Source organism: Biomphalaria glabrata, chromosome 5 (genome assembly GCF_947242115.1).
Source record: "Biomphalaria glabrata chromosome 5, xgBioGlab47.1, whole genome shotgun sequence".
In the NCBI taxonomy this organism is placed as follows: domain Eukaryota; kingdom Metazoa; phylum Mollusca; class Gastropoda; family Planorbidae; genus Biomphalaria; species Biomphalaria glabrata.
Genome location: NC_074715.1, coordinates 7246210 through 7274063, shown reverse-complemented (window position 1 = coordinate 7274063; position 27854 = coordinate 7246210). Strand labels below are relative to the sequence as shown.

The 27854-nt window shown below is 34.2% G+C and overlaps 2 protein-coding genes across 3 annotated transcripts; both read left to right on the top strand.

Moving 5' to 3' along the window:
• The first annotated feature begins 2062 nt into the window (after positions 1–2062).
• On the top strand, positions 2063–11344 carry LOC106057646 (cytochrome b-c1 complex subunit 6, mitochondrial-like). Of its 2 annotated transcripts, XM_056030721.1 has the most exons (6): positions 2067–2159; positions 7540–7686; positions 8893–8934; positions 9294–9317; positions 9787–9948; positions 11056–11344. In XM_056030721.1, the coding sequence occupies exons 1-6, from the start codon at positions 2112–2114 to the stop codon at positions 11086–11088; spliced, it is 456 nt and encodes a 151-aa protein (XP_055886696.1). In that variant the 5' UTR covers positions 2067–2111; the 3' UTR covers positions 11089–11344. The 2 variants fall into 2 exon arrangements, with proteins under 2 accessions (XP_055886695.1, XP_055886696.1); XM_056030720.1 differs by lacking the exon at positions 11056–11344 and having other exon boundaries at positions 2063–2159; positions 9787–10011.
• Positions 11345–19594: 8250 nt separating this feature from the next.
• Positions 19595–23549, top strand: LOC106057660 (uncharacterized). Its single transcript, XM_013214966.2, has 2 exons — positions 19595–19750; positions 21445–23549. Exon 2 carries the CDS (start codon positions 21463–21465, stop codon positions 22741–22743), a length of 1281 nt encoding a protein of 426 aa, XP_013070420.2. The 5' UTR covers positions 19595–19750; positions 21445–21462; the 3' UTR covers positions 22744–23549.
• The last annotated feature ends 4305 nt before the right edge of the window (positions 23550–27854 follow it).

The following is a 27854-nucleotide window of genomic DNA, read 5'->3' as shown; positions in this document are numbered from 1 at the left end:
AATTGCACAGTCCACAGCAGCACTTGCAAAACTCAAAACAATATGGAAAGACAATGGCATAGGTCCTCGAATCGACACCAAATCAGACTGGTGCGCTTCCTGGTTATGGCCACATTCTTATATGCTTGCGAGTCCTTGACGCTGACTGCAGATCTAGACTGCAGATCCTAGCAATGGAATGGAGATGCTACAGAAAAATCCTAGGTATCACATTTAAAGAAAGAAGAGATCAGAGACAGTGTTACTATAAAACAGCGATTTAACCCCACGATGACCTGCTAACTATTGTAAAAGAAAAAATGCAAACTGAAACTCTATGGCCATATTACAAGGTCTTCGGGGCTCGCAAAGACTTTCCTTTAGAGAACAGTACCTGGAAAAGGAAGAGGCAAACAGAGAAAGCGATGGGAAGACAACATAAAAGAATGGAGGGGCCTACCATTGAAAAAGATATCCAAGGCAAAAGATAGAGAGGAATGTAGGTTGACAAATCTTGTGTGGTGCCCCATGAACGGTCCAACAGACTAAAAGATGAAGATTAAATGTGTAATAATGATTAATATTGCTCTCTCTTTCTCTCCCCCCCCCCTCTCTCTCTCTCTCTCAAACTATTGGACTAGAGGTAAGAAGATGCTCCAGACGTTACCAGTGACAGATCTTTATGGAGACTGCGATACGCAAAACGGCGCAGGAGGATCCAAGTCTAAGTAGATTAAGTAAGTATGATTTTGTACTCCTTTTTACAAAGCTTATATCAACTCTCTGTGTCTCTGCTTCTCTATCTCTCTGTCTGTTTGGTCAAAAGTTTGTTTATACGTTATTTCTCCGACACCCAATCTCGGATCAAGCTGAAATTTTGCATAATTATTTCTTTTACCTGACAACACAATAATTAAATTTAAATTAAATGAATGTACTTTTAATGTAAAATTAAACACGCGACGACAATATAATATTAGCAGTAGCCTATGTTGCTATCTAGTGAACGATTTGTCGGTGAACAAATTGTCTGTGAGCCAGGCTAGTTAGGTGAACGAATATGAGTGTGAACGAATTTTCGGCTGAACGAAATGTCAGTGAACAATTTGTTGTGTTCTAACCTCAAAGTTGGTGGTTGGGAATGATCGAGGGCTTTCCTAATGGAGGATGCACACACACAAAAAATGCTGGCTGTTTCACTGATTATACAAGGGCCAACAAGTGTATTGTTGAATAGTAGTGTAATGAAAGTTATGTGTGTAGGCCTATATGTAGGTCTACGTATTTCTGTTTGTGAAGGGTGGGGGTTATAATGCATAGGTTTATATAATAAGGCTTGTCTTCGAGTCCGAAGATTAATGAGGAATGCAGTATTTCCCGTGGCTACGCAGCAGCCCAGCTGTGACCTAAATATTTTGCCACACCAGGGCAAGCATAACCATAGTCCGCCATTGGTCGATTAAGATTGGTTCAACCGTTTCAACGATAATTCGTTCACTAACATTTCGTTCACCAACAAATCGTTCATGACTTTTCGTTCACCCGACAATTCGTTCACCCGACATATCGCTCACCGACAGTTGGTTCACGACAAATCGTTCACCGACAAATCGTTCACTGGATAGTAACATATTGTTAATATTATTTATTGTCGTCAAGTCTTTAATTTATATATATATATATATATATATATATATATATATATATATATATATATATATATATATATATATAGATAGATAGATAGATAGATAGATAGATATAGATATATATAGAGAGATTTAAAGGAAAATTGCTTTTTTTTTTTTTAACTCATTCGCCCAAAAAAAAAAAGAAAGAAAATCTCTTGACATTGCCTGTTAATACTAATGTATAAAATACAACCAAATATTATTTGCAATTTTAATTTTCTTAAAATATTTTTATTGTTATCATTAAATAATTTATTTAATATACATTAAGATTATTTGTGCTACTTTTAGCCTATAAAATAATGATAACTTCTTTATATAATAAATTGGATAATAATTAGATTTAGATCTCGATCTATATAAATTATAATATAGATCTAGCTAGTGTTTATCAATAACCATTGCTCTAATCTGGTACTGCCGGGTGTTATTACATTCAAGATGGGTCTTGGTGACAAAGTTATTGCTGCCTCCAGTCCTAAAGAAGAGGTTTGTACAAATAAAGTGACCTAATATCTTGACATAGTCAATAATTATGGCAGTCTTTATATAAATCTAGTTAAAAAAGAATATTTCATATTAATAAATCGAGCTTAGACAGAATAAAAGTATTAAAATGATTGACCTTGCCAGGAGTTGCCACACAACTCACTCAAGTCAACTCACTGTTACTGTTAGTGTTACTCAGTCAACTGACTTGCCAGTTGCCTCACTAACTCACTTGAGTCGACTTGGTCCCCTTGGTCACAGTTGGTGTATGAATGAAGTTAGTGACTACTCTGAGCCTGGTTCAGTGGTTGATTTTGACAATAATAATATATGGCTCCTTTTGTCTCGAAAGGCAATGGATGCGCCCAAATGAGTCACTGGTTTTGGCTTAATCTTGAGACGGGGCAGAATCTGGTGTGGCTAATCAAGCCAATTCTAGAACGGCAGACTTTGCCACAATTCGTACATGTGTATGCCTCTGATTTAGGGCTAGCAGACAGGGCAGCTTTCTTTTTATCCCTCTTGATTAAAGCCGCTTCAATTCTTTTGTTCTCAGCAAGGGTTGTCCCAGCACGCACAGTCTGTCTCCATGCACTCTGGTCTTTGGCTATGTTTTCCCACATACTTTCGCTGATGCTTGAGGCTCTCATGTCTCGCTTGCAGACATCTCTATATGTTAGTCTTGGGCGGCCCTTGGCCTTGGGTCTGACTCCTTCCACAAGCTCAGCATATAAGATATCTTTCGGGATTCAGCCATCTGGCATGCGGGTGACATGTCCGAGCCAGCGTAATCTTCTTTGTGTCAGGAGAGTATACATGCTGTTCATATTGGCCAATCTTAAAACTTCCTGATTGGAGACATGGTCCCTCCAAGAGATGCCCATTATGCGTCTCAGGCAGCGCAAGTGGAAACTATTCAATCTGTGCTCTTGGTACATGTATGTTGACCAGCTTTCACTGCCATAAAGGAGAGTGCTCACAACACAGGCGTTGTAGACTAGGATTTTGGTCGCTGTGGTCAATTTACCATTTTCCCAGACGTGCTTGGAGAGTTTTGCCAATGCTGTGGTAGCTTTTCCTATCCTTTTTGACAGCTCGATGTCTAAGTCTAGGTTACTGACAATTGTTGAACCCAAGTAGGTAAATTCCTGCACCACTGAAAGGGTGTGGTTCCCAATTTGTATTATAGGTATTTCTGCGACGTCTTGTGCCAGGATTTCGGTCTTGGAGAGACTTATAGTAAGGCTAAACTCTTGACAAGCAGCTGCTAAGGCGTTCACTAGCTTCTGTAGACCTCCTTGTGAGTCAGATACGAGTGCCGCGTCATCGGCAAACAGCAGCTCCCTTATCAAGATACGACGCCTTTTCGTTTTGGCTTTAAGACGTGCCAGGTTAAAGAGCCTTCCATCGGATCTGCTATGGATGTATATTCCGTCTTCCAGGGATTTAAAAGCACTGGATAGTACGACTGAGAAGAAGATGCCAAATAATAATGAAGTTAGTGACTACTCTGAGCCTGGTTCAGTGGTTGATTTTGACAATAATAATATATGGCTCCTTTTGTCTCGAATAAAAGTATTAAAATGATTGACCTTGCCAGGAGTTGCCACACAACTCACTCAAGTCAACTCACTGTTAGTGTTACTCAGTCAACTGACTTGCCAGTTGCCTCACTAACTCACTTGAGTCGACTTGGTCCCCTTGGTCACAGTTGGTGTATGAATGAAGTTAGTGACTACTCTGAGCCTGGTTCAGTGGTTGATTTTGACAATAATAATATACTATTCCATCATACAACTAGATCTATGATATTATATGTTTATTACTATATGAGTATGACTATGAAGTATGATCTAAATTAATCTAAAATCTAGTCTAGAAACTTTAGACACTTTAGTTATGAGACCCAGTACTTGCTCTCAAGGGCTAGGGAGGTGAAATACAAATATATCTTTGAAAAAACAATTTTTCGTTAGTACATCATTAAAATACTTTAAAAGAACTTTCCAAATGGTGTATAAATTATGACCGTTAGAAATTTATGATTTTATTTGTGGTGTTTTGACCTAACATTAACATTGGTTGACATGGAACAAGTAAGATGAGAGCGTTGCTGGCTAAGCTGGAAGAGACATACCTCCAGATCAAAAGTTAAAATGTTTGAATTGAGTTTCATAGACGATAGATTTACTTATTAAAAAAGAAATTTAATAGTAGATCTAGTATTAGTAGTAAATTTATAGCTCAAAAATCTGATTTCATTTATATTTATGAACTTCAAATGTTTAAAATGTAAATATTGATGAAATAAACAAATTATTGGGTCTAGAGCTACAAGAAATGTCAGGTGTGGACAAATTGGCGGCGGCGTAATGGCAGAAAATAACAAAGTATTTAAAAATTGGGATCAAAATCGCCTGAAACAATTTTTTTTTTCAAATGCGTTTCTAAAAAATTGCAAGGTAAAAACTCTATAAACAGTATCTAAATCTATAGCTAATAATATCTACTGCAAGATTATAATTTCACTTGTTGTTGAAACGCAATATCTTCTATATAAAAAAATTAAAATCTGAAATGTCCATTGAGGTCAGTGTTATTTTGTTTTTTTTAAAGTTTGTACAATGTTGTCGATTGATTGATCTGAAAATTGGTAGGAATATAGCCAGACACATGTACTATAAGAAGGAAAAAAAATCAACACTACGACTTATCTGTAATGAGTATCAGTAAAAATAAAAATGTATATACTTTCAATGCAAAATATTTAAATAAATTTTTTTTTTTTCAAAAAATTGTCAAAGACAAAAATGTTCTCCATCATCAAAAGTAATCGAATTCACTCCTTTTAGCAATGATATCTTTACATATACTGTGCATAATCAATTTCAAACAAAGACCTATGTAGCAGTAAGAAAAACCCTATCTCAAGATTTTACGCCATTTTTGGACACAGGAATTTCCGGAATTTCACCTCCCTACTTATACTAATAGCAATTTTATAGTTTATAGATCTAGATCTAGAATCATGATTACATCTATTCTAGGTCCAGGTCTAGGAATCTAGACTATAACGTCTATAAGTAGTAGAGACAGTAGAGTTAGACTAGTCTCCAAATTTGAGATTTGTAGTCTATATTATTTTATCTAGAGTTCAAGCAATTTTTCCCAAACTGTGTTCCGAGAACACTGAGGCCTGAATTTTACATTTGATTTAGACTAGATCTGTAAAGTAAAAAGTAGTAAAGATTTCCTTTCTGATCTATGGTCAACTTTTCTGTGGCACACAGTTAATGTCATGTGGCCAGCAAAATGTCCACCCACCTTTACTTTTCCTCAACTAATGTCAGGTACACCCAATAGAGCTGGGTGGACTAGAGGCTCCCAGAGATCATAAAATAAAAAATCCCAGGATTTGAACACAGCACTGGTTTGAAAGCTTAGCACTTTACCAGACAGCCACCACACCCTCAAACTAGATCTTTTCCATCAAAAAAGTAAAAGAAATTGTGATGTGTTCTACATAGATTTAGACCTATTATTATATGCTTAACAAATGCTTATTTTTCACTATTTGGTGAGAAAATATTGTAAGATCTCAATCATATTATAGTAATTATATATGTTTGACTACACTTGACTGATATTATACGAATCAAAATATGTGTCTATTATCTTTCTTTCTGAGTATTTTATTAGCTAAAAATGTTTTAGTAATTGTTATAGTTTGTTTGTTTTTTTGTAAAATTACTCTTCTGTGTTATATTGAGTAACTTTACCAATAGTGTTGATTTTGTGTTGGGTGCTTAAGTATTTGCTTGTGATAAACATCACTGCTACACTGCTCTTGTTTTATTTGTTCTAGTATCTTTAATTTCTTGTTAAATTAAGAGAAAACATTCTTTTATAGATGCAAGATTGTCTGTCCTGGCCTGCAGTGATGCATACTTTTTGTTTTACCTTATACTTAGGATGCTTCATCAGTTTTGAATATAATCACATCCTAGCCCAAACCTCTGGTAGAACAATAGGGTTTTAACCTGGGACCATCAAGACTTCCAAACAACAATCCAGAATGCATACCACTAGATCAGGCAGCCCAAATCAAGTTTAGGAAAATTCCTTACTAGCCTGACTGATTATTGGTTAGCTTTAACTTTTTTTTTTTAATCAGATTTCATTCAGTCAAAGAAAAAAAATTAATTCAAGCTACATTTTTTTTTCAGCTTTCATCTGAAAATAGGGCACAAATTACTTATCAAAACAAACAAATCCAAGTATTCTTGTTAGACTGAAAGTCTTTATACTGTTGATTTATTCTAAAAACAATCATCTTCTATTCTCAACAAACTGCTACATAAAATTACACAGTAAAATAATGTAAACATTTTTACTTGTTCAAGTCTATGCCAATTGCACATTGCTAATTATAAACAAATATTAGTTTTCTAATATTCATGTATGCAAACGCGATATGAAGCTCTTCAAAATCGACACTGGCAACTGGGAAGAGGTGGCACTGGACAGATCCACATGGAGAGAGAGCATAAAGGAAGGGTCACGGATTGCAGATGTCATACACAACAGAAGCAGAAAGAAGGGTGAAAATGCAACAGCGCCTGGTGATTACATATGCCCAACCTGCGATCGCAGCTGTGTACCAAGGATTGGCCTCTTTAGTCACACAAGAAGTTGCAAAGGGAAAAGATCGTCTCTCGAGACGTAAAATGCCACAGAATATTCATTCATAACACTGTCTAGCATTTGTTTTAACCAATGTCTTCATGAATCACACATTACACAGACTTCATTGCTCTCCCAGTTTCCCCATAGTCTGTCATATCCATTTCTCTGTTGCCAGTTAAATATATCAAATATCAACTGACAGATTGTTTTCTCCTTAGCTCCTTCACTAAATTAATTACTCATGCACACATGCTATACTGTAATAGCTGAAAAAGTAATAAAAGTGATTAAGATAAAAGTTTGTTGCATCAGTATCAATGCTCCCTACAAAGTCATAAGTAATTTTTTTATTTTTTTTAAAATGAGAATAAGTTTATAAATCTGATTTTTCATTTAAGAATTTGTTTTGTATGTGTATATTCAACGTAGTGTTCTGCTATTATTTGATATTAAAAAGAAAAACAGTAATACTTAATGTAATTTTTGAATGCAAAAAAAAATCTTATTTTTTTAGATGGTAATAAAATGTTGTAATGTATAAAACTTGGTATTCAGATGTGATTTTGAGGAAATTGTAATGATATGTTACATTGTTCTTGACAGAACAATATCCTTCTCACTTCTGGGCTCAAATCAGATGTCTCATATTAATATCATACTATGACTATTCCAGTTGTAATTAAATTACTTTCAGGTGGGTGATAAAGCTAAACAACTCTCCGGTGAGGAGAGCAGTGACGGTGGGATTGAGGGTGATGAAGATTGTTTTTGCTTATGTTTTTGTGATGATGACGCAGATAAAGCAAAGGATAAGCCAGAAGATAATGCTGGCTCTGAGAAAGTAGGAAACAGTGTTAAACTTTTTTTTTTTCTTGTGGTGGTGTACAGGAGACCTCACTTTTTGACTAGTTTCTCCCCATTTCTTAGTTCACCAGCTAATGTAAAATTCACTATAAATACAAAATGGTCATAAGGCTTGAAACATTTTTTAACACACTATTTTGATGCGATGCCTTTAGTCTTAAATGAAAAGTTGTACTGTTGTGATACATGTTTCTCCAGTACACCATTGCTTGTTATCACATACAGTTATTCTTTAGTGTGTGAGATTTCTGTTCACTCAACAATTTTTTTTATTTTTTTATTTTTATTTTTTTATTGTAATAGTTTATCATTATACAGTTCATGTTTTGCTTAAGTTTAAATACGATAGTTAATACATCATGGCCATTGGTTGTTGGATAGCCCTTGTCTTATTTACATAACTACTTGAGTAAAGACCACTATGATATAACAATGTATTGAAAAACACACACTGTGTTCCTCTTTGCTTGAACAATTTTAGTATGGTGTTACTCTCAGGGAGTAACTTCGCTAGCACTGGTGTTTGCAGCATTACTCTCAGCGAGTAACTTGGTATATAATATTTATTTCAGTATTATGGTCAACTTTTTATTTCGCTCTTTTAAAAAAAAATTTTTTTTTTATTTTCCATATGTGAGAGTGATTGTTCTATGTTCTGGTTGCAGTTTTCCACTGTGTTCTAGGAGTTCCTCTTTTTTCATTTATTTCACTGGATCCTAAATAATGTAAATAATACAATTTCTAAGTGCATCTTTTATTAAATTTGAAGTGACAAAGTGATTTTTTAAATTAAAAAAACCAAAGGAACCCCCCCCCCCCCCCCCCTCTTCCAGATCTCGGGGAAAACTCCATATTTTCAATGAAACAATACCCGCTGAAAGAATTCAATTTTAAGTTCCCAATATCTTCATTTTCCTCTTATTTCAGTGTGTTTGTGTGTGATGTTCATCTCACCTGCAAGTATTGCATAAGATTCTTTTAAGATTCTTTTAACTCCAACCACATTTGTCATTATGATTATGTGTGTTTAAAATCCATTTGCTATTATGTATTTTATTTAATCTTGTGTAGTGAGGCATCAGTATTAGCACTGTATTTTTGGCTCCTTTGGTTTTAACGGTTTAGATAACATTTTAATAGGAGTACCGGCTAATACCATTTTTTATGCATTTGATTTCCACAGGGCAAATGTGAATGTTACTGCATATGTGCTGCTGATTCTAATGTTCAGTAACATTATTCAGATATTGAGTTACATTGGTGTCTTTGTTTGTTTGTGTTTTTAAATTCTATTGATTACTATTTAGCCATTGGTACAAATGTTATATTTTTTATTTGTAATTCAGAAAAAATTTGTATTCATTTTTTTTTTTTTATCTTTGTTGGATGATTTTATTATGCTGTATAATTTATGTTTAGCATTAATTAGTTATTTTACAGTTTTTAATGTCATATTGATGTTGAAAATATTTACCTGCAGCTTAAATATCTGCCATATTTATTTATTTTTTAAACTTATTCTAAGTTGATCTTAAAAGTTAAAATTATTAGAATTAATTCATTTTACTTTTTTTTTTCCCTCAGGAAGAGGAAAGTGCTGATTTAGTGGTAAGTATTCTTTTGTTTATAAAGAGAATTGTATTAAAATATTTCTTAGTTTTTCATCATAGAGTGTGAAGCTTATTGTATGGAAAAAGATTTGGCAAAATTCAGCACTAACAGCTTCATATTATTGGAAACATTCACAATTTTTTTTTTATAAACATTAACTGTCATGAAAATGTATATATTTGTTTAAATTTTATTTTTCCCAATTATAAAAATTTATTTTAGAACACAAAGTGAAATGTAAAGATTACTTTCATCATTGAACGCACATTTAAACTATTGAAAGGACCAAATACAGTTAAATTTGTTTGTATTAATTTAATTTCCCTATCATGCTGACTGTCATTTCTAAATTACTTGCCACTTCATATCATCTTTTAGACATAAAAAGTACTTAGTTCTATAAGCAAGTACCTTATCTTTGCTTTGACCTTGTACTAAAGTTCGTTGAATGTCTTTGACTCTCTAGGATCCATTTGTTGAGTTGAAAGAGAAATGTGCAGAGAAGCCTGAATGTGCTAAATACAAACAGAAATTAGATGAGTGTACAGCCAGAGTAGAGAGTCGGAGCAAGACAGCTGAAACTTGTACTGAAGAACTCATTGACTTTTTACATTGTGTAGATCATTGTGTAAGTGCATTTGTGTATGCTTCATTTCTGAATTCTTCCATACCATAGTCAGCTTCATTATGATATCATTTTTTGTTGTGCTATATTTGAATGTATTTTTTTAAAATTAATTTATAAGTGTTAGATTTTATTTGTGGTTTTTAAACTAACTTCATAAATTAAATAAGATGGATCATTGTTTACAATTACTATTTAATCTGGAACTATTGTACCTGCTTCTGTAAAGGGGAATTATTGGATCCCCAATCAAACAATTTAAATTGTTAGTTTTGAGGCATTAATTAATGAAAGTATATATATATATATTCACCTTAACTTATTGATAATAGTGATTTCGATCTCAAATGTATCTTCCAGACTCTCAGCTGCTCTGAACAATTATAAAAACTTTAGAAATCATATAGCAGTTCTAGCAAGTACCTAGGCCTCAATATTTGTAATATGGGAGGAGGGTTAGCTGCTGGTAAATATTTCCGTGTCAGTGGAATGGTAGTCTATTAAGTGAACCATCTTTAATTCTAATTTCAATATAGTTCACTTAAAAATATGTAAAGTATTCGAAGTTGACATCTATCAGCTTCAAAACAGTAAGAACAACCTCTATAATTAAATGGGCTGGTGTGCAGTTTGTCTTTTGTGTACGTCTTCATGTGGTCATTGCAAAAGCTGATTTGAGTATTTTTTTATGTGTCTTAGAATACAATGTTTTCCACATCGTACCATAGGTTTTGATGATTTCTCATGTAAAACTTTTTTTGATAAGTAGGATCTCTGTAATACTGTTATTCATTTGGCATACCTACTTTCTGGCATGAGCTGTCTACAGTTTTCACAACTATCTATACACTGTGCATCCATGAAATGCTCATTCTATCCATTCAGTGTGCAGGTTACATGGTGGCTATCCAGAGAAAACTACATGTCAATCTATAGTGGCTATCCTGGCTCACACTAAGACAATTTCATTTTCCATTGTTTCCGTTTGAATCTCTAATTTGATACTCATGCTAGAACCTCATCAGTTTTTATTACATCTAGCATCTACATTAATGCATCTAATGCAATTTTTTTATTAGGACCTAATTTAAATATTCCTATCTATTTCAGGCATCAAAATGTATATTTTCCAAGTTGAAGTAGTCTACACTGAACAGATGTCGTTAGTTGATCAAGAATTTTGTGTTGTTCAAGTTCTGCTTGATAAATATCTCTGTTGAATAACTAGATGGATTGAAAGAACTAGTTCTTAATAGATTAAAAACAATTTGTGATATCAGTATAAACATGAATCTGGCTCGCATACTAGGAATTTTTTCAATGGTCAAATCATCATTGGAATAGAATTGTACTGACTGTTGTATTACTGATGCATTAAAATGATTTTTATAATATTTAAGTTGAAGTTGTTGTTTTTATTGTTATATGTATTTGATGTTATAGCATTGAATACTTACTTTTTTTTTATATTAAATTTTTTTTATTTTTTTTTAATCTTTATTATAAATAGAAAAAAAAAATTTGAATAAAAATTAAATCAAACTTAACCTAATTTTTAGGTTTTAAAATGAAATACAAGGAAAGCCTAGATACTTCTTGCTATATAGATCTAGTAGATGCTCTTTTATTTAGTTAATTGAATTCTTAAAACAATTGTAACAAATAAGTCAAGTTTCTAAGCATATCCTTCTTACTCCTTGTTATTGATTAATATAATTAATTTTAAATGGCTATACATTTACAGGGGTTTCATAGTACTGAAGTAATCCTGCTGGGACGGTTTTAGATAAATTTATGTAGCCTCTTTTGATTTCAATTATCTAATAAGAACCTATAAACTCTTGTGCAATTACAACCTCGTTAGAGTCTATTTAGTTAATGAGCTTTAGCGAAACCTTGGAAACTGCTTACCTACCACCTGATCAACTTCTGTAAGATGCATCAGTAGCGGTTTTTTTTTTTTTGTGGGGGGCATAAACCGATTAGTTTCGGTATGTTTCAGAAGTTCAATTAGAAATGAAGATATTTTTTTATAAAAAATAGTTGCACAAACTTTTAGCAGGAAGGCAGGGGACAGTGGTGGGCGTGTTTCGAACCCGATACCGTTTTGACGACATATACCACCCTACCTACATAGAGAGTTGAGAACAGAAGGGGGCCAAGAAATACGACTTCTCGTATCTCACACTTTCTTCTTAGTCAAAAAAGTGGTCAAATGATAGAAGGTGGTAAAGGTTATAAAAAAAAGCAATCATTTATTACAGGCTGAAATTTCGAATTTAGTAGTAGCCTATGGCTGTTGATAGAGCGTCGCACTAATACGTAAATCTCGTGGAGTCCCATACTGGGCAATTTTTTGTTCTCTTTATTTTTCAATGACTAACAAAATATCATTTATGCTTAGTTTTATTATTTGTGCATAAAGTAAGAATGGATTTTAAAAAACAACAACAACATAGGCCTATATTATTTTTATCAGATTATTATCCGACACTTACTCTTCTTTTACAATTAGACTTAACGCTCGGTCCCAATGAGTCTGCGAAAGATAAACCAGTCCATTATTAGATATTCATAATAATAATAATAATCTTTATTATCGGTAAGGAAATGTGTCTTACAATTTGTGCATTACACCGAACAAATAACATAACTATAAGAAACCAAAGTGTACATTCACACCAGACTAACTCATAATTTACATGTGACAAAGTTTATACCAGATTGTTCTTATTTAATGATTTGATTGCCAGGGGAACAAAAGAGTGTTTGTGTCTGTTTGTCTTTGCTACCGGTGTCTTGTATCTCTTTTGTGATGGTAAAATCACAAAATCCTGACACAAAGGGTGATTCTTTATTTCGAGGATCTTGTTAGCTATTTTAGAGATGTTTGTCTCAAACAACTGCCCAAATGGGGTTTGTTTTTTGCCAGCAGCATTTAGGATTCTATAAAGTTTATTTTTAATGCTCAGATTGCCATACCAGGCAGTGATATTGAAACTTAAAATATTGCAGATGTGAGCGTGATAAAACATAGCCAAGGCCTTTTCGCTAACATTAAACGAGGACAGTTTTCTTAGTAATCGTAATCTTTGCTGCCCTTTTTTGCTGATATAATCAGTATTTGTAGTAAAATTTAGTTTATTGTCTAGGATAGTACCCAGGTATTTAAAGGTTTGCACAATTTCAAGTCTCTCCAGCTACAGAAACAATATCATTTTCCTTCTTGTCCCTACGAAAATCGATTATCATTTCTTTGTTTTTTTTTTACATTTAATAATAAAAAATTATCTTTACAGTATTTTTCAATGTGTTCTATTTCTTTGAAATACTCATTTACGTCTGAGCTTTCTGAGAGCAGGGCAAGAAGAGCCGCATCATCAGCGAATTTTGTGAAAGAGCAACAAGAACTATCGGATTGAAAATCATTGGTGTACAAAATGAACCACAATGGCGATGTCACAGCCCCTTGGCGCGCCCCTGTGTTAACTATGCGTTCATTAGATATAACATTGTTTACCCTAACCCTCTGAGCTCTCTGGGTCAAAGATTCATTAGCCCATAGTATTATGTATGGACTAATCTGCAACGCTTTCATCTTTTCAATGAGTAAATGAAGTTGTATAGTGTTAAAAGCTGATGAGAAATCAATAAAGAACAATCTTACATAAGTGTTCGGTAAGTCCAGATGTTTGTAGACACAGTTTAAAATATTTAGGATGGCATCGTCTACACCTTTACCCTTTTGGTAAGCAAATTGTAAAGGGTCTGAATAACTTATTACAAAGATCATTCAGAAGAAACATTCATATTCACCCATCTAGGCCTACTCTGCTACCGTCTTCCAGGTTGCAATATAACTGTAATGAAGTTTTTAACAAATAATCTTCGAAATCTTTTGAACTAGATAATTTATCGACAAATACAGAAATAATTTATCATACACGCACCCGCCAGAGGCGTAGTAAGGCACGGGGGGTGGCTTGATCTTTTTAGGGACCCCTGCATTATGACATGAGGTAATGTACTTAGTAATTATATATATTCCAATTGGCATAGAAAATTTGAACTAGTGAAATCTGCCCATGAAGTGTGTCACCAGAGAATGCAGACCTTGTCCGTCAAAACTGCATTCATTATCAAGAGGCCCGAACAAGACACTGGCCCCAAAACATCCCTATTGAAAGAAAACTGTATAGATCGAGAGCTGCAGGGGCGGACTGGGTGTCAAAATCGGCCCGGGCATTTCTATAAAATTCAGCCCACAAATTCTCTATCATGTGATGGGCATCCATTTCTAGGTGTATCGGTCCTTAAAAATCATTGTTAAGTTTGATAATGTATCGATATGCATGCATACAGTGAACTCTATATTTTAATAAGCAATATAGCGTCTTTTTAAATCAGCAATTATGTAGGCCCTAAAAAGATGAAGCTTACTAGTAGCACTGTCTACATTCTACATTTTATTTTAGGAAAATGTGTTCGATTAAGATAGTATTACACTGTAATGTCTGTGAAATATTTGTTTAAACACGACGCTCAGATGGCCTGTTATACAAATAATAATAATAACATAATAAGAATATTATAAAACCTTTAACAACTTGATATGTGCCATAGTGACTTCGATCAGGCCATTTCGGTGGCCCTACCGGCCCATTAGGGTACCGGCCCACCGGGCATTTGCCCAAATGCCCATATAGCCAGTCCGCCCCTGGAGAGCTGCCTGATTTGGAAACCACTGCACAATTCATCACATGTAGGATGATGTAGGCCTATTAGTCTAGTCATCTGAACTCTCCAACATAATAGTATGAGAACGAAGTAGGCATATATAAGTAAAATTAACAAAGCATAATCATTTAGATCATTTAGATTTAGCTTTTCATGAATAATGTCGTTGTTTATCGTACTTTCTGTGCAGGAAAGGCATCTATAAAATTATCTAGATCAATGCTGTATTTTTGACTCCACGTGAATAGCAAGATTACATGGCTGTGGTACAATATTTAATTTAAAATAATTTAGGGCTTTCATAATCAAGTGGGGGCGGGAAGGGACTTTCGAATTTGGACCCCCTCCTCCCCACCCTAACTACGCCACTGGGCCCTGGCACCCGCCAACTACACCATTGGTTGACTGAAGCCAATAAAAAATGCAGATACAAAGAATAAATGTATAGTAGTATATATAGCATTCAAACTTAAATATATTTAGATCTACTAAGTATCCAAAGTTGGCAACATAAAAAAAAAGGGGGGGGGGGGGAGAGCACTGTTACATGTGTTCTTAAAATAGGCACCACTGGGAGTAACAGCAAGCTCGAAGCGTCAGATGTGTCTTAAAATAGAAATGACGTGGCACTTCTGGCGGTCGCTCATATGAATCTGATTCACTGATGATTACATAACTTTAACTACAAAGAATAGTTCAAAGTGATGTTCAATTTCGAAAAGTAAAAAAATAATAGTTAGATCCATTTGCAATTTATTTTTAAATGGTGTTATTTAAACCCATGGTCTCTAAATAATAGCAATAATATTAATATTATGTGTTGTAGGCCTACGTATGTTCTCATTTGTGGAAAGTTGTGTGTTGTTTTTAATTGAAAAAAAAAGTCATTTTCATCACATTTCCTGTAAGGATCAGTAAAGCATCATACTTATATCTAGTCTTAACCTAGACTGAATAATTAACTGGTATAAATTTGAACACCATATCAATTAACAATTTATGTGAAATGAAAAATACAATTTTAACCATAGGCCTACATTATAGGATTTACCATTCGGTTGTAAATGTTAACTTTTGGGTTTTCCTGGAAATACTGGACGTAAAAAAATGGTAATCTGGCTATATTTAGCAAATTGTAAGTTATATTACACATTTTAGATGCTACAAAAAAAATTGATCAACCCCGACAAAAACAGAAGTAGGCTACTAAACATAATCTCAATGGCTTAAGGAATTCGGAACTTAAGTGGAGCCTATCCTCAATTTACATTTAGGCTACACAATTAAAGAGTGGCCTTTTTAAATAACTTGTTTTACATCTGTAAGCGTTAGGTCTGCATGCTATAAAATTCTTCACTTGCTCGTTTTCTGATAATTAGGCCAACTTAGATTTGGATTCTATATTTAATAGGCCTAGGGCCTCCAGTTGGTGGGAGCCTCGCACAGGACTAAAAAAAGAATTAGAGAAAAAAATTGCGAAACTAAAATATATTTAAGCATTATGACTCTATGTTTACTAGTCTAATTCTTTCTCTACTACGGAAATTACGTTTTAAGAATTTCAGTTAGGCCTATCTGTCGACCTATAGACGGGCATGTTTTTAATAAATTCTGTAATTTTATTTTTTCTTGATTTTTTTAAAAAATGTCATTTTATTTTGGGCCACCAAATCTACTTTGCCTTGGGCCTGCAATACCCACGTTGGCCCTGTCTCCCGTGCCGCTCGGCTCATCGGGTGGTAAACTGCCTCCACATAAATCGGTCTCCTGGAATGTTAGCAGCCTTCTCCCAAAAACTGGTGTCCATTACCCTGAGAAAAAGGCTGAGATCCTCATTGGAGGTGCGGCGTCCCGCCATGGTAGCGTGTGTCTCGTTTTGGCCTCAATGTTAATGTTTTTAAATGCTACCCTCGGGACACGTGTCGATTCTTCTGTCGGAGAAAATGTTCCTCAAACCTCGATAAGTGGTCGAGTACCATTTCGGCACAGCATTTCTCTGTGACCCAATCTCAGTGACTCTTAAAATTCGTCTCGTGGGCCCCATTTAACCTCTCTATTTTTGCAGATACAAAGTTGATGTGTATAATATTTCACATCTTTATTATAGCCTGAGTAAGAAGACCTAATTTAAAATATCAAATTAAATAAAAAAGGAAACGTTACCCTACGTATCTTAAATTTTAATAATCGCTCTTTGGTATAACATTACGCATAGGCATTTGAGCTTCTGTACGTATATGTAGAGCTATAGCTCTGAAAAAAGGAGCTATCTAGGCCTAAGGATTTTTAATATTTCAGGGGTTTTTTAGTGGAGATTTTTCTACTAAAAGTTATTCACATCAATTTGCTCTTAATTCTTTTAAAATACAAATGTGAGTTTTTACTTTTTAAACCGTGAAATAATTAGACAAAAGACAGATGGAGAGAGATGGTTGTCAGATCATGTGTGGAACCCCAACGCTACGGGGAAAAATAGGAGACGAATATAGATGAATAATTGGGGGGGGGGGGAATCCTGTGACTGCTTTTTTGCTTTAATTTTATTAGGCCTAGGCCTATAAGTGAGAGTTTAATGTTAAACCATATTACTTCCCCAGCGCACCTAAGAGGGGTTTTGACTTTAACCCTCCCATCCAGATTTTTTTTTTTTTTACATTGAAAACCCCCTCTTCAATATTAAACTAAAGTCTCCAAATTTTATGAGCGTAGCCAGTGGGGGTTTTGAGCTTAAATTAACCTCAAGATGAATTTGAGTTTAAAACCAAACAGATGGTCTTAACAGATGGATCTGAAGATAAACCTCTCTTTTTCTATAAAAAATCTAAAGCAAACTATAATGACCAAATCCATTATGAGGGTAGCCAAGAGGGGTTTTAAAGTTACCCCTCCCCTTTTCAGCAAAGGGAAAAGCAAAGTTACAATTAGCCTACTAAATTTCATGAGCGCAGCTAAAATGGATTTTGCGGTTTCCCTCCTACATTTAATAAAAAAAAAACATAATAATAAAGCAGATAGCCTATATAGTTACCATTTTCTGGGTTCTATTAATAAAGTGCACCGAATCGCATATTTGGTTTTTGACCTAAATTTTTTTTTATAGAAGAGTAGCAGGATAATACTTCAGAATTTATTTATTTTTTTTTTTTTTTAAGTTTTAAATACCGGAAATAATGCTTGGCGCCGGGGCTTCGCCAGACCCTCTAACTGGCAATGGCGGGGTATCTACTGTCTTTCCAATAAAGGAAGAGTGTATTCTAGGGTACAAAAAACGTCCGAAAGACTGAAGGGTAATAATATAATGAATTAATGATTAATTACGTATATACACACGCACACACACATTGGGAAAATCCCCCCCCCCCTGAACAAAATCTTGGCTACGCCCATGGGCCTACTTTATGTATTTTTTTAAAAATAGGATCTGAACAATCGAATCACAAATATATATTTGAATGCACCACCTCCCCTTTTTTACTTTAATATATCTAACCTTTTTAAAACTTTGGTTTTAAAAATATGTGTTTATATCATAATTCTGAACAAATTCGATCTTTATATTAAAAAAAATATTTAAGAATTTTATCTATGTAATATATAGTCTATGATCCTTACTAAAGTAGCTGCTACACAGATTGTTATTATTGTCATTGAATTTTCTTGTAAACAGCATAGGTGTTGTATCTTGTTGCCATATTAAAAAAAAAAACAACAACAAAAGAATTGCAAGGTATTGATCAGGATTCAGGATTTCCCATTGTCACAACCAGCATGGCACGACAATGGAGGCGCGGTGCATGAGATAGTAGCAGGACACGAGAGACGTTTCACGGCATGAAAGAGTTGGCAGAGCATGTAAGAGGTGAAGGGGCATTTTGGAATATCAAAGCGAGAGTTTACTGTGATAATAGGGGATCAAATCAACAGGTGTTGCCGGTGGGTAAATATAGGCATAGGCATATATATATATTATTTCCGGAATATATATTAAAGTCCCCCTCTCAAACCTTGCGATCTATAGGGCAGATGATGTAAAGGTCATTGTTTCTGCGGACCACGGTGTTAACGAGACCAGCACAACGTCCAAACGCCTTTACTTTTTCCCAACCAATGTTAGGTACAAGCTGGGTGGTCTCAGATAGGCGCCCTAAAAATCCTGAAATTGAAAATCCCACCCGGATTCGAACTCAGCCAACACGCCTCCACACACACATATTTACATATTTTGCTGCAGTGATCTATCTATCTATCTATCTATCTATCTATCTATCTATCTATCTATATATCTAGTTTTGGAACTTTAAACGGTTAAACGAGTGAATGTTTTATTAATTAGCACTTGTATATGACACTATAGATCTAAACTAAATCTAGATTGATTGAATATAAAATAAGAATATTGCTAATGGCTGGTTGCCTGGTCCTGTGATATGCGCTTCGGATTGCCGTTAAAATCGTCCCGAGTTCGAATACACGTGACCTCCGTGTATGTCGAAGGCGCCGCTGTAATCCTCTGTCGTCCTGAAGATCCCTGGAATTTATTTCCGACGATACCACCGAAACTTTTAAAACCAAAAAAAATCATTTATTCTTTTTCCTGAATGACCCACTAAAATATTTCTAAAAAAATAATAAGCCTCGGTGAATCATTATTATAGAGTATAAAGGCCTAGGGGAATTATAAAGTAGATAGGTGTAGAGTAAGTATCTAGATATACATAGATCTATAACTAATTTTAATAAGCAATACCTATTTTATAATAATGTCATAGGAAAAATCCTAATCAAAATATGTCCGTTGTCGACAGGCAGGGCGTATGCAAAGGCTCTATTTTTAGGGTATGACTAAGAGGATTTTCTCGTCGACCAACGTCGTGGCGGTGTTTACACCACGTGATGAAACGTAAGCAGAATGTTGCTTAATCTGCGTTTGTCACCGGCTATAAAAAGGACTGAACATCTGCGTTCATGATCATTCACTTTGAACAACTTGTCAGGCGATGATGACTAGACGCTTTCTTGTCCATGATTAAGGAACACCGTATTTAACTATAGGATATATTAAATTTAAGTAAGTATTCCAATAACTTTTATAATTTTTTTAGATACGTCTTGATAAATAGTTTTGGAATAAGTGGGCCTAATAAACATATCTCGTCTGATGACCTTGCCTAAACTGTTTCCCCACGTGGTGTGGGCGTCTTTGAATGACACAATTGCGTGATATTTCCAGAATGTTCGTTCTGTATATTTTAATAACAACATTTCTAGACACGATTTAGATTAGGTTTAAATTCGTCACTAATCTAATGAATTTTAGTGAAAAAAGACTCTACTAGTCTATCACTAGATCTAGAATCTAGAAGTTACTAGATCTAGATCTCTAATAATACGACTTTAGTCGCTTTATAGTTTATATTATTAGACTTATTAATATTCATTATTAAACTAGATCTAGATAAGACAAGTAAATCTAGAATAGATTCACTAGTACTAGTAGTAGTAGATCTAGATTCTAGATCTACTTCTAGATCTAATCTAAGTCTAAGTAAGTCTAGTCTAAAATGGTCTCAGTGACTCTTAGTTAGATTCTATAAGTATTTAAGTCAAATTAAGTATTATTATATAGTTAATATAGATCTAGAAATATAGACTATAATTTTAAATTATAGTATTTATTATTATAGTATTATACTTTATAGATCTAGATTCTAGATCTATACTCAGTAATACTAATAGTCTATCTACAATAGACTACATACTAGTACATAGTAACATACTAGATCTAGAATAATCTATAGATCTTTTTTTCTATAGTATAGTCTAGATTATAGACAGAATAGTTTTATATGTAGATCTAGTTTTAGTAAATTTTAGTAATGAAACAAATCTAGAGACTATTTTTACTATTGTAAAAGCTACAAGTAGTATAAGATTCTTACTAGATCTAGATCTACTCCTCTAGATCTAGAATCTAATGACATTATACACACAGTTAATAGAATATAGATCTATTATTATTTTCTAATAATAATTGATAATTGTCTAGATATTGACTCTTCTGTTGTTTACTAGATCTAGAATTTATTAACTAGACTCTATCTAGATCTGATCTCTATAGAGTCTTAGATCTTACATTTAAATTTGCGGCAATAGGACAGTAGCATAGTTGGACATGTTATATATTATCAGGATATAATTTACTACTTGAATCTATATCCAAGTACTTATGCATTGTATAAATTGACAGTTTCTTCAAATAGTTACTTTAACTCCATTGGACAAAGCTAAATAAGGGTTACATTATTAAAATGTAGATGACTAAGAAATATGTGTAGATTCTAGATGTATTAGTAAAGACTAAGGTCAACCTTACATGGCATCCAGTCTTGATAAACTCACATAAAAGCATGACAGTTTAGTGACATTCCGATTCATAAATTAAAGGGGCTCTGTCTTGATGCAAAGATTACTTAGAGATATTTATGACATGTAAACTTTCTAAATGATGATTCAGAATGTTTTACTATCCAGTGCTTGGACTTGTTGACATAGCTGCTAAATTTTTTTTTTTCTTGATCATTATTATTGAGAAATATTTATAGCAGTTCTCTGAAATCTATAGTTTAAAAAACCAGAAACAATTTTTAACAATTTCAAAATTGTTTTAATGTATAAACCTCTTTAAATAATACTTAATTTAGATTAATTCCTGTTGTATTTAGAATAAGCATATTCTAATTTTTTATATATTTTTTATGACAGATTAATACTTGTTTGAAGATGACATCCCAAAAAAGATATCGTCACCATCAGGAAAACCATAACAATCGTTACAGAGATTTGCCACCAAGATTTAAACGACAAAAATCATCCAGCTCACCTCCACCACCAGCTCCAGTAACTTCACCTGATAGCATTTTACAAGAAATTTCATCTCCAACATCCAAGTGTAATAAACTTTCTGTGGATAATACAACACCATGTGCTCTCTATTTCCCTCATTCTGAGTCAATTGAACCCACCAGTCCAGGAAAAGCTTCTGCATCTACTATTGACCCATTGAAATGGTCAACTCTGACAAGGAAAGATGTTCCAGTTTTGTCCACTGTAGACAATCAATATTATAACATCACTCCTATCATTCATGTTCCTCTTGGAACTCAGTTTGGTTACAGTCCCCCCCTCTCCCCATGGAATCAAGCCAATGCTACAACTATATCTGCATATCAAGGCCAGCCAAACTCGCTCTGTAAAAGTGATCCATGGTCTCAGACTCCTGCAGAATCTTATATTAGTCAGAGACTTCATAGTCCAGCTACCCTGAACTTTAACAACGAGAATCATGTACCAATGCATAATAAAGTTCAGCAACTTAGTCCTCCATTGCAGTGGAGCAAGTCTTCTAACATACCAGTACACACCCCACCTATTTCACTGCAGCAAAATGAGAAAAAAAATCAAAATTCAGGTAAAAACACACCAGCTAAACAAGGTATTGACTATTCTGATCCAGATATTCGTACTATTGAGATGCTGCGTGAGCTAGAAAGAGTTGCGGATGAAAAGCAAAATGATGATTTTGGTGTAGACAGAAAATCCCTAGTTTCTCATCATTTAAGAATGTTAATGTGTGCGGTAGACAGATACACAGAAGGTATCGATGATGATGTTTACAAGGATGAAGTAGCCAGTAACACAGATTCAAGCCACACTGTCAAACAAGACTCACTTGTCTCAGAAATGTGGCCAAAAGATCATTCTATGCTCTTGTCAGAAGATTCCAGTCCTACTAAACTTCATCCCTGGACAAACAAGATATTGTCTGCTGGTCAAGGTCAGCAAAGTATGTTAGCTTCAGAGTCACCTCTAAAGTCCTCTCCATCCAATACTTGGGACCTTTGGTCTAGTCCCACATTTGATATTTGTGATTTCTTCTTGTCTCAACCATTGCCATGTAGTGTTTCCGACTCAGAGTTGCCTCATTTTGACCTCTTTGGTAGCTGTCAAAGAGGAGATGACATTGAAGAAATAAAACCAAGAAAACCACTGTATAAACGTTAAACTTTTGAAAGTGAACTTTTAAGCATTTGATTATAGAATATGGCATATAAAGACTTTTATATATATTATATTATATATAGTAAATTTCTATTGATTAAATTTTTTTTGATCTGATGTGTTTTCCCATTAACTGGATATTTATAAAGAACGGTTAATAATTTTGAAATGCAAGGTCAATGATTTATTAAAGATTTTTCCATCGGATTTGTATACCTGTGAAAGAGATTTTGGACTTAACAATTTTTGTACAGTTATTGTCCTTTTTTTTTCATTTTGTACAAAGCCTTGTAAATGATGTATATGAATAGTATTGTACTAAAATGTTTATTTACTCAAGTAAATAGTTGTCATAAAAAAAAATCTAAATATGCAAGTTATGAAATGTTTTTATATTGATAGCATGTACTCAGTGTGTATATATAGGATTGTATTTATTTAGTATTGTATATTAATTCTGAGCCACTACTGTAAATTGTAATTTACAATTATACTGCTTTACTGATATTCTGTATACTGCACAGTAAAATGAAAAAAAAAAAAAAGGGGGGGGGGTATGTATTTAGCTAAATATGATTATACTGTCTTCGGTTTTTCTTTCAAGTCATCAGGGGAGATATTCAGATCTTTCATGTATAGAAATACTTTTATTTGAATGTTAATATTGTACAGAGGATTCTATTAGCATGAGACTTTGCTGTAAATATATGAAATAATTTGTCCATATTATTTTGTGCCATCACTTGTTTATACCTTTGGCTGTCATGAATTGGAAAGGTGGAATAAACTTTTTTTTTTAATTTGTCAAACATGGTATTGTTGTATTACATGTTAATGTGAAGTCTTGTTTATGGTTGATATATATATATATATATATATACACATACATCTATATAGTCATTCGACTTTTGAGGAAATATTTTAAAGAAATATTTATATTATAGCTGGCCTAAATTTTCATGCATGGTTCAAAATCATTTCTATAAAAATCTATTCTCTAGCAATATACAGATTGTATGTAAAAACTTGTGAACAACAGATTGTTCACCCATCAAATTACGTTTAAGAAAATAAATTGAGCACTATAGCACCGGTAATTGTGCTGAGTACATTACCGGTACTTAGAGAATGAACACTTGTACAATATTTTGCCCATGATGAATTGTGTGAGGGTACACATGGATCTATCAGTACCATGTGTATGTATGTGAAAAAAAACCAGGACAGCTGATCCCCACTTTAACTAGTCCACAAAAAAGACTGGACTAAAGCGCACTGAGCATACGGTAATCATGACCCCAAAAAAATAGTTCCACAAGAAGAAAGCTCTTCTCCAATGGATTTCAGCACAAATTGAAATAGAAGGGTACTGTAATGATTTGGATATCTCAGCTTTAACAGTGTAAGCTATAACAATATTGCACTGTACTAATAGTGGATTAAGACAAGTTTCTCGATCTTGTGTTGTCCCACTCCTGTAGACAAGATACATTCCTTACCAGCTATTCAAATTGCAATTTTAAGATAAAAAAAACATCTCTATTATTTATATACCGTAATCATACATTTATTTCTTAAAATCAATTATCTAAGTAAGCGTTTACAACTCGATATAACATTAAATATATAATGAGCTACATGTGCTGCTGGATCTCTTACATTAAAAATCTGCTTTGTGCTACTAGTAAGATAAAAAAAAGTCCGAATTTGATTTTCTCACTAGAATAGACTTTCATGGCCAATATATAATAGCCTCAAGCAATTTCGAAATTGGCTATGTTGAACATAAGAAAACTTAAGATCAGAAGCGTAGGAGGGGCGGCTTTTGAAATGGAATCAACTATACGGCTCCAGAAACTGTAGAGTTGTTTTTAAAAAAATGCCATACATCACCAGCATAATTTGATGTTTGTAAAATGTTTTACATGTTTCGAATGTTCCGTCAGAGTTGAAGATAATTACTTCCTAGTCCAAACCTCCCGCAGGACGACGGGGGATGGGAGCGGGCAGGGTTTGAACCCTGGACCATCGATAAATCTGAACGACAGTCCAGCGCGCAGGCAGGCAGCCATCCATATTGGAGAGATATAAATTATACTGGGTAGGCGTTAATTGTGAACTTCACACACCGTATTGTAGATGATTCCCTAGTTAAAAAGTAATCCAACAAGAGGAATATTATAATAGTCCTTATGAAAGGACGAGAGCAGTAGCGGTAACTTCCAACCTGTCGAACCATGAAGAATTACAAAGTCTGATCCCTAGTTTACACAATGTCGTAAAAGAGGTTAAAAGCAGTTACTGTAATACACAAAACAAAATCAAATTGAAGGACTTAACCCCAAAATGTACACAGTCTTTCAAATGTTGCTAATAGGCCTAAGACAAGAATTACAGTCGAAACTAAAATGAAAACAAAATTACTTAAGAAATGCAATGGGTCAGGAAAGACTTCAAGTTTGGCAGTTTTATCGTTAAAGCCGATAAATTGTAATACTAGAGCAAAGGATTTCGGTAAGGCCTAAAAAAAGAAAGTTTCTGTTTTTATTATTCCATTTTCTTAAATGTCATTTTTTAAAACATAAATTGTACAGTTTCGTGTCAATTATTTTAAAATAGGGCCTACATACTTTGCAGCACATGAACCGGGGGAAGAGGACGCTCACAAAATATTCTTCGCTGAGATGACCAGATATTTGGAGAGCGAAAGTGACACATATGCCGATCATTGAACTTATAAGGGACAGGATATAACTTTTGCCGATCATTGAACTTATAAGGGACAGGATATAATTTTTGCCGATTATTGAACTTATAATGGACAGGATATAATTTTTCTAGCAATATTGCTTTCAACAGCTTAGACTTTATAACAATATATCAGAATGTACTTACACACAATGTAGGCCTAGACACACAATAATAAAAAAGGTTTCTGTGCGATCCATATGAAAGCGTTAACCCTGTCAAATAGGCCTCTTCTCTCTCTCTCTCTCTCTGAAAGGCCTACTCTGTACAAATTTCGTTAAAGTTTACTAATGTCGCTGCTATATATTTTTTCCCCCACGAAGAGTGGCATAAAGAATTGTATCGTCAGGGGAAATAATTTCACGTTATTGTGGGGCTCGAAGCGTCCGTGAACGCTGTCAAAAAACTGGGCATCACTAACCTGCTTCTTTACTTTATTCATTATATAAGAGCCAAAACTTAAGTAAAAATTGCTTCACATTTGGTTCTTGCAAATTTGTATTTTGGGATCATTCATTTTTAAGTAATTTCAAAGTGAAATTAATTAGTTGAAAACAGTTATATGAAAAACTGTGATAGTCAAAAGTGCATTTAGCGGCTTTGAAGGATTTGTCACATAAGTAGGCCTATTTAAATGTTGGAGAAGTAGGCCTACCTTAATTGAAAATTACGATCTGAATGCTTGGTTTAATCACAGAAAATTGTGTTCGACATTACTAGTAGCCTATCTCACTCCATAAATTGTGGTTGTTGATTTTTTTCTTGCCTTCTTTATAAACGGAAACTCTGTCTGTGAACTTCCATGCTCGTTTTGTCTATGACATTTCTTACCCTGTCATCGACTTGAACAGAAGAGAATGCAAAGCGAAGGAACACTGTATGATGGAATTGATTAACAGAATCAGCGAGAAGCACGAAGAACAACAACACACAAAAAGTCAAAAGAAAACGTTCTACATCAGTTTCTAAGAATAAGGCATGATGCTCCAAGCTAAAAGTAGGCTACTAGGCCTACCCATGCATTGAACTAAGGAGCCTGCTAAGCGGTGAACATGATCAGAATTAACTCTTTCTCTCCGTAATTATTTACCACATTCTGGTGGAATCAACGCTGGTATAGCCAGGTAGGAGAGAAAGAGTTAAGGATAAAGAAGAAAACCCCGCAAGGTAGTACTTTTAAGTTATTAGTCAAATATTAAGAAAGATTTTAAAATAATAGTTTGAAACTGATTGACTTTTTTTTAATGAATGCAAGGCATTGGTCGTCCTACTAGGACATATTATGAAAAGCGACAGACGGTTGAAATTCAAAGCGGGACTGTCACGCCTAAATCGGGACGTCCGTCAACTTATCTTCGCCTACATAAAATTTCGGTCTTGCGCCGCCACTGAGCACGAATAAATGGATCATAAAAGTTCACACTTTGGACAAGCACATAAAAAAAAACGTAGGAAAAAAATCCAAACCAAAACTATAGAAATCGGTCTATTCTTGATTGGGCAATATACAGTGCTTTTTTTTTTGTAAAAAAAATAAATAAAAAATAAAAAAATAGGTGCTGTACTCAGTATTTGATTGCCTAACTTTTAACTACTAAAAATTGCGTTAAAATACAAGAAAAGTAATATTTTTTTTCAAAAAGGTGCAGGTACGCCGTACCGGTGCGTATAATACCGTATAATGCATATAGTAAATATATATATTAGAGAGAGAGAGAGAGAGAGACTGTCTGACAATACATCTAGACTGTCACTTAGCATATCTAGATCCATGGTCGTAGCCAGGGGGGGGGAGGGTTTTGGGGTTTAACCCCCCCCCCCCCTTATCGGAATTTAGTGACTGATGTTTTGCTTTGATTTTGTTTATTTTAGGTGAGATTTTAATACTAAACCATCACTTGCCCCAGCACAACCAAAGGGGTTTTGAGTTTAAAACCCCCTACCATGGTGGTTTTGAGTTTAAAACGCCCTACCAGGGGGGTTCGAGTTTTAAAAAAACCCTACTAGAAGGTTCGAGTTTAAAAACCCCTACCAGGGGTTTTGAGTTTAAAAACCCCTACCAGGGGTTTTGAGTTTAAAAACCCCTACCAGGGGTTTTGAGTTTTAAACCCCCTACCTGGGGTTTTTGCAGTTAACTCCCCCCTCTTCTATAAAACAAAACAAAAAAAAAGGCAAACGACAAACCCCTAATTCCAAGAGCACAGTTAAGGAAGATTTTGATTTTAAAACCCCCTCTTCAATATAAAAAAAAAAAAGCTAATTACGCACTCAAAATGTTATGAGCGTAGCTAAATGGGTTTTGACCCAGTTTTGAGTTTAAACCCCACTTCAGCGGGATTTGAAGGTAAAAAATACCTCTTTAATAA

Excerpts from the sequence above, each read along its gene's own strand:
- LOC106057646 (XM_056030720.1), top strand. The coding sequence starts at position 2,112 with ATGGGTCTTGGTGACAAAGTTATTGCTGCCTCCAGTCCTAAAGAAGAG. Across the intron at positions 7,687-8,892 it reads ATAATGCTGGCTCTGAGAAA|GGCAAATGTGAATGTTACTG; the intron begins GTAGGAAACAGT and ends TGATTTCCACAG. Across the intron at positions 8,935-9,293 it reads TATGTGCTGCTGATTCTAAT|GAAGAGGAAAGTGCTGATTT; the intron begins GTTCAGTAACAT and ends TTTTTCCCTCAG.
- LOC106057660 (XM_013214966.2), top strand. The coding sequence starts at position 21,463 with ATGACATCCCAAAAAAGATATCGTCACCATCAGGAAAACCATAACAAT.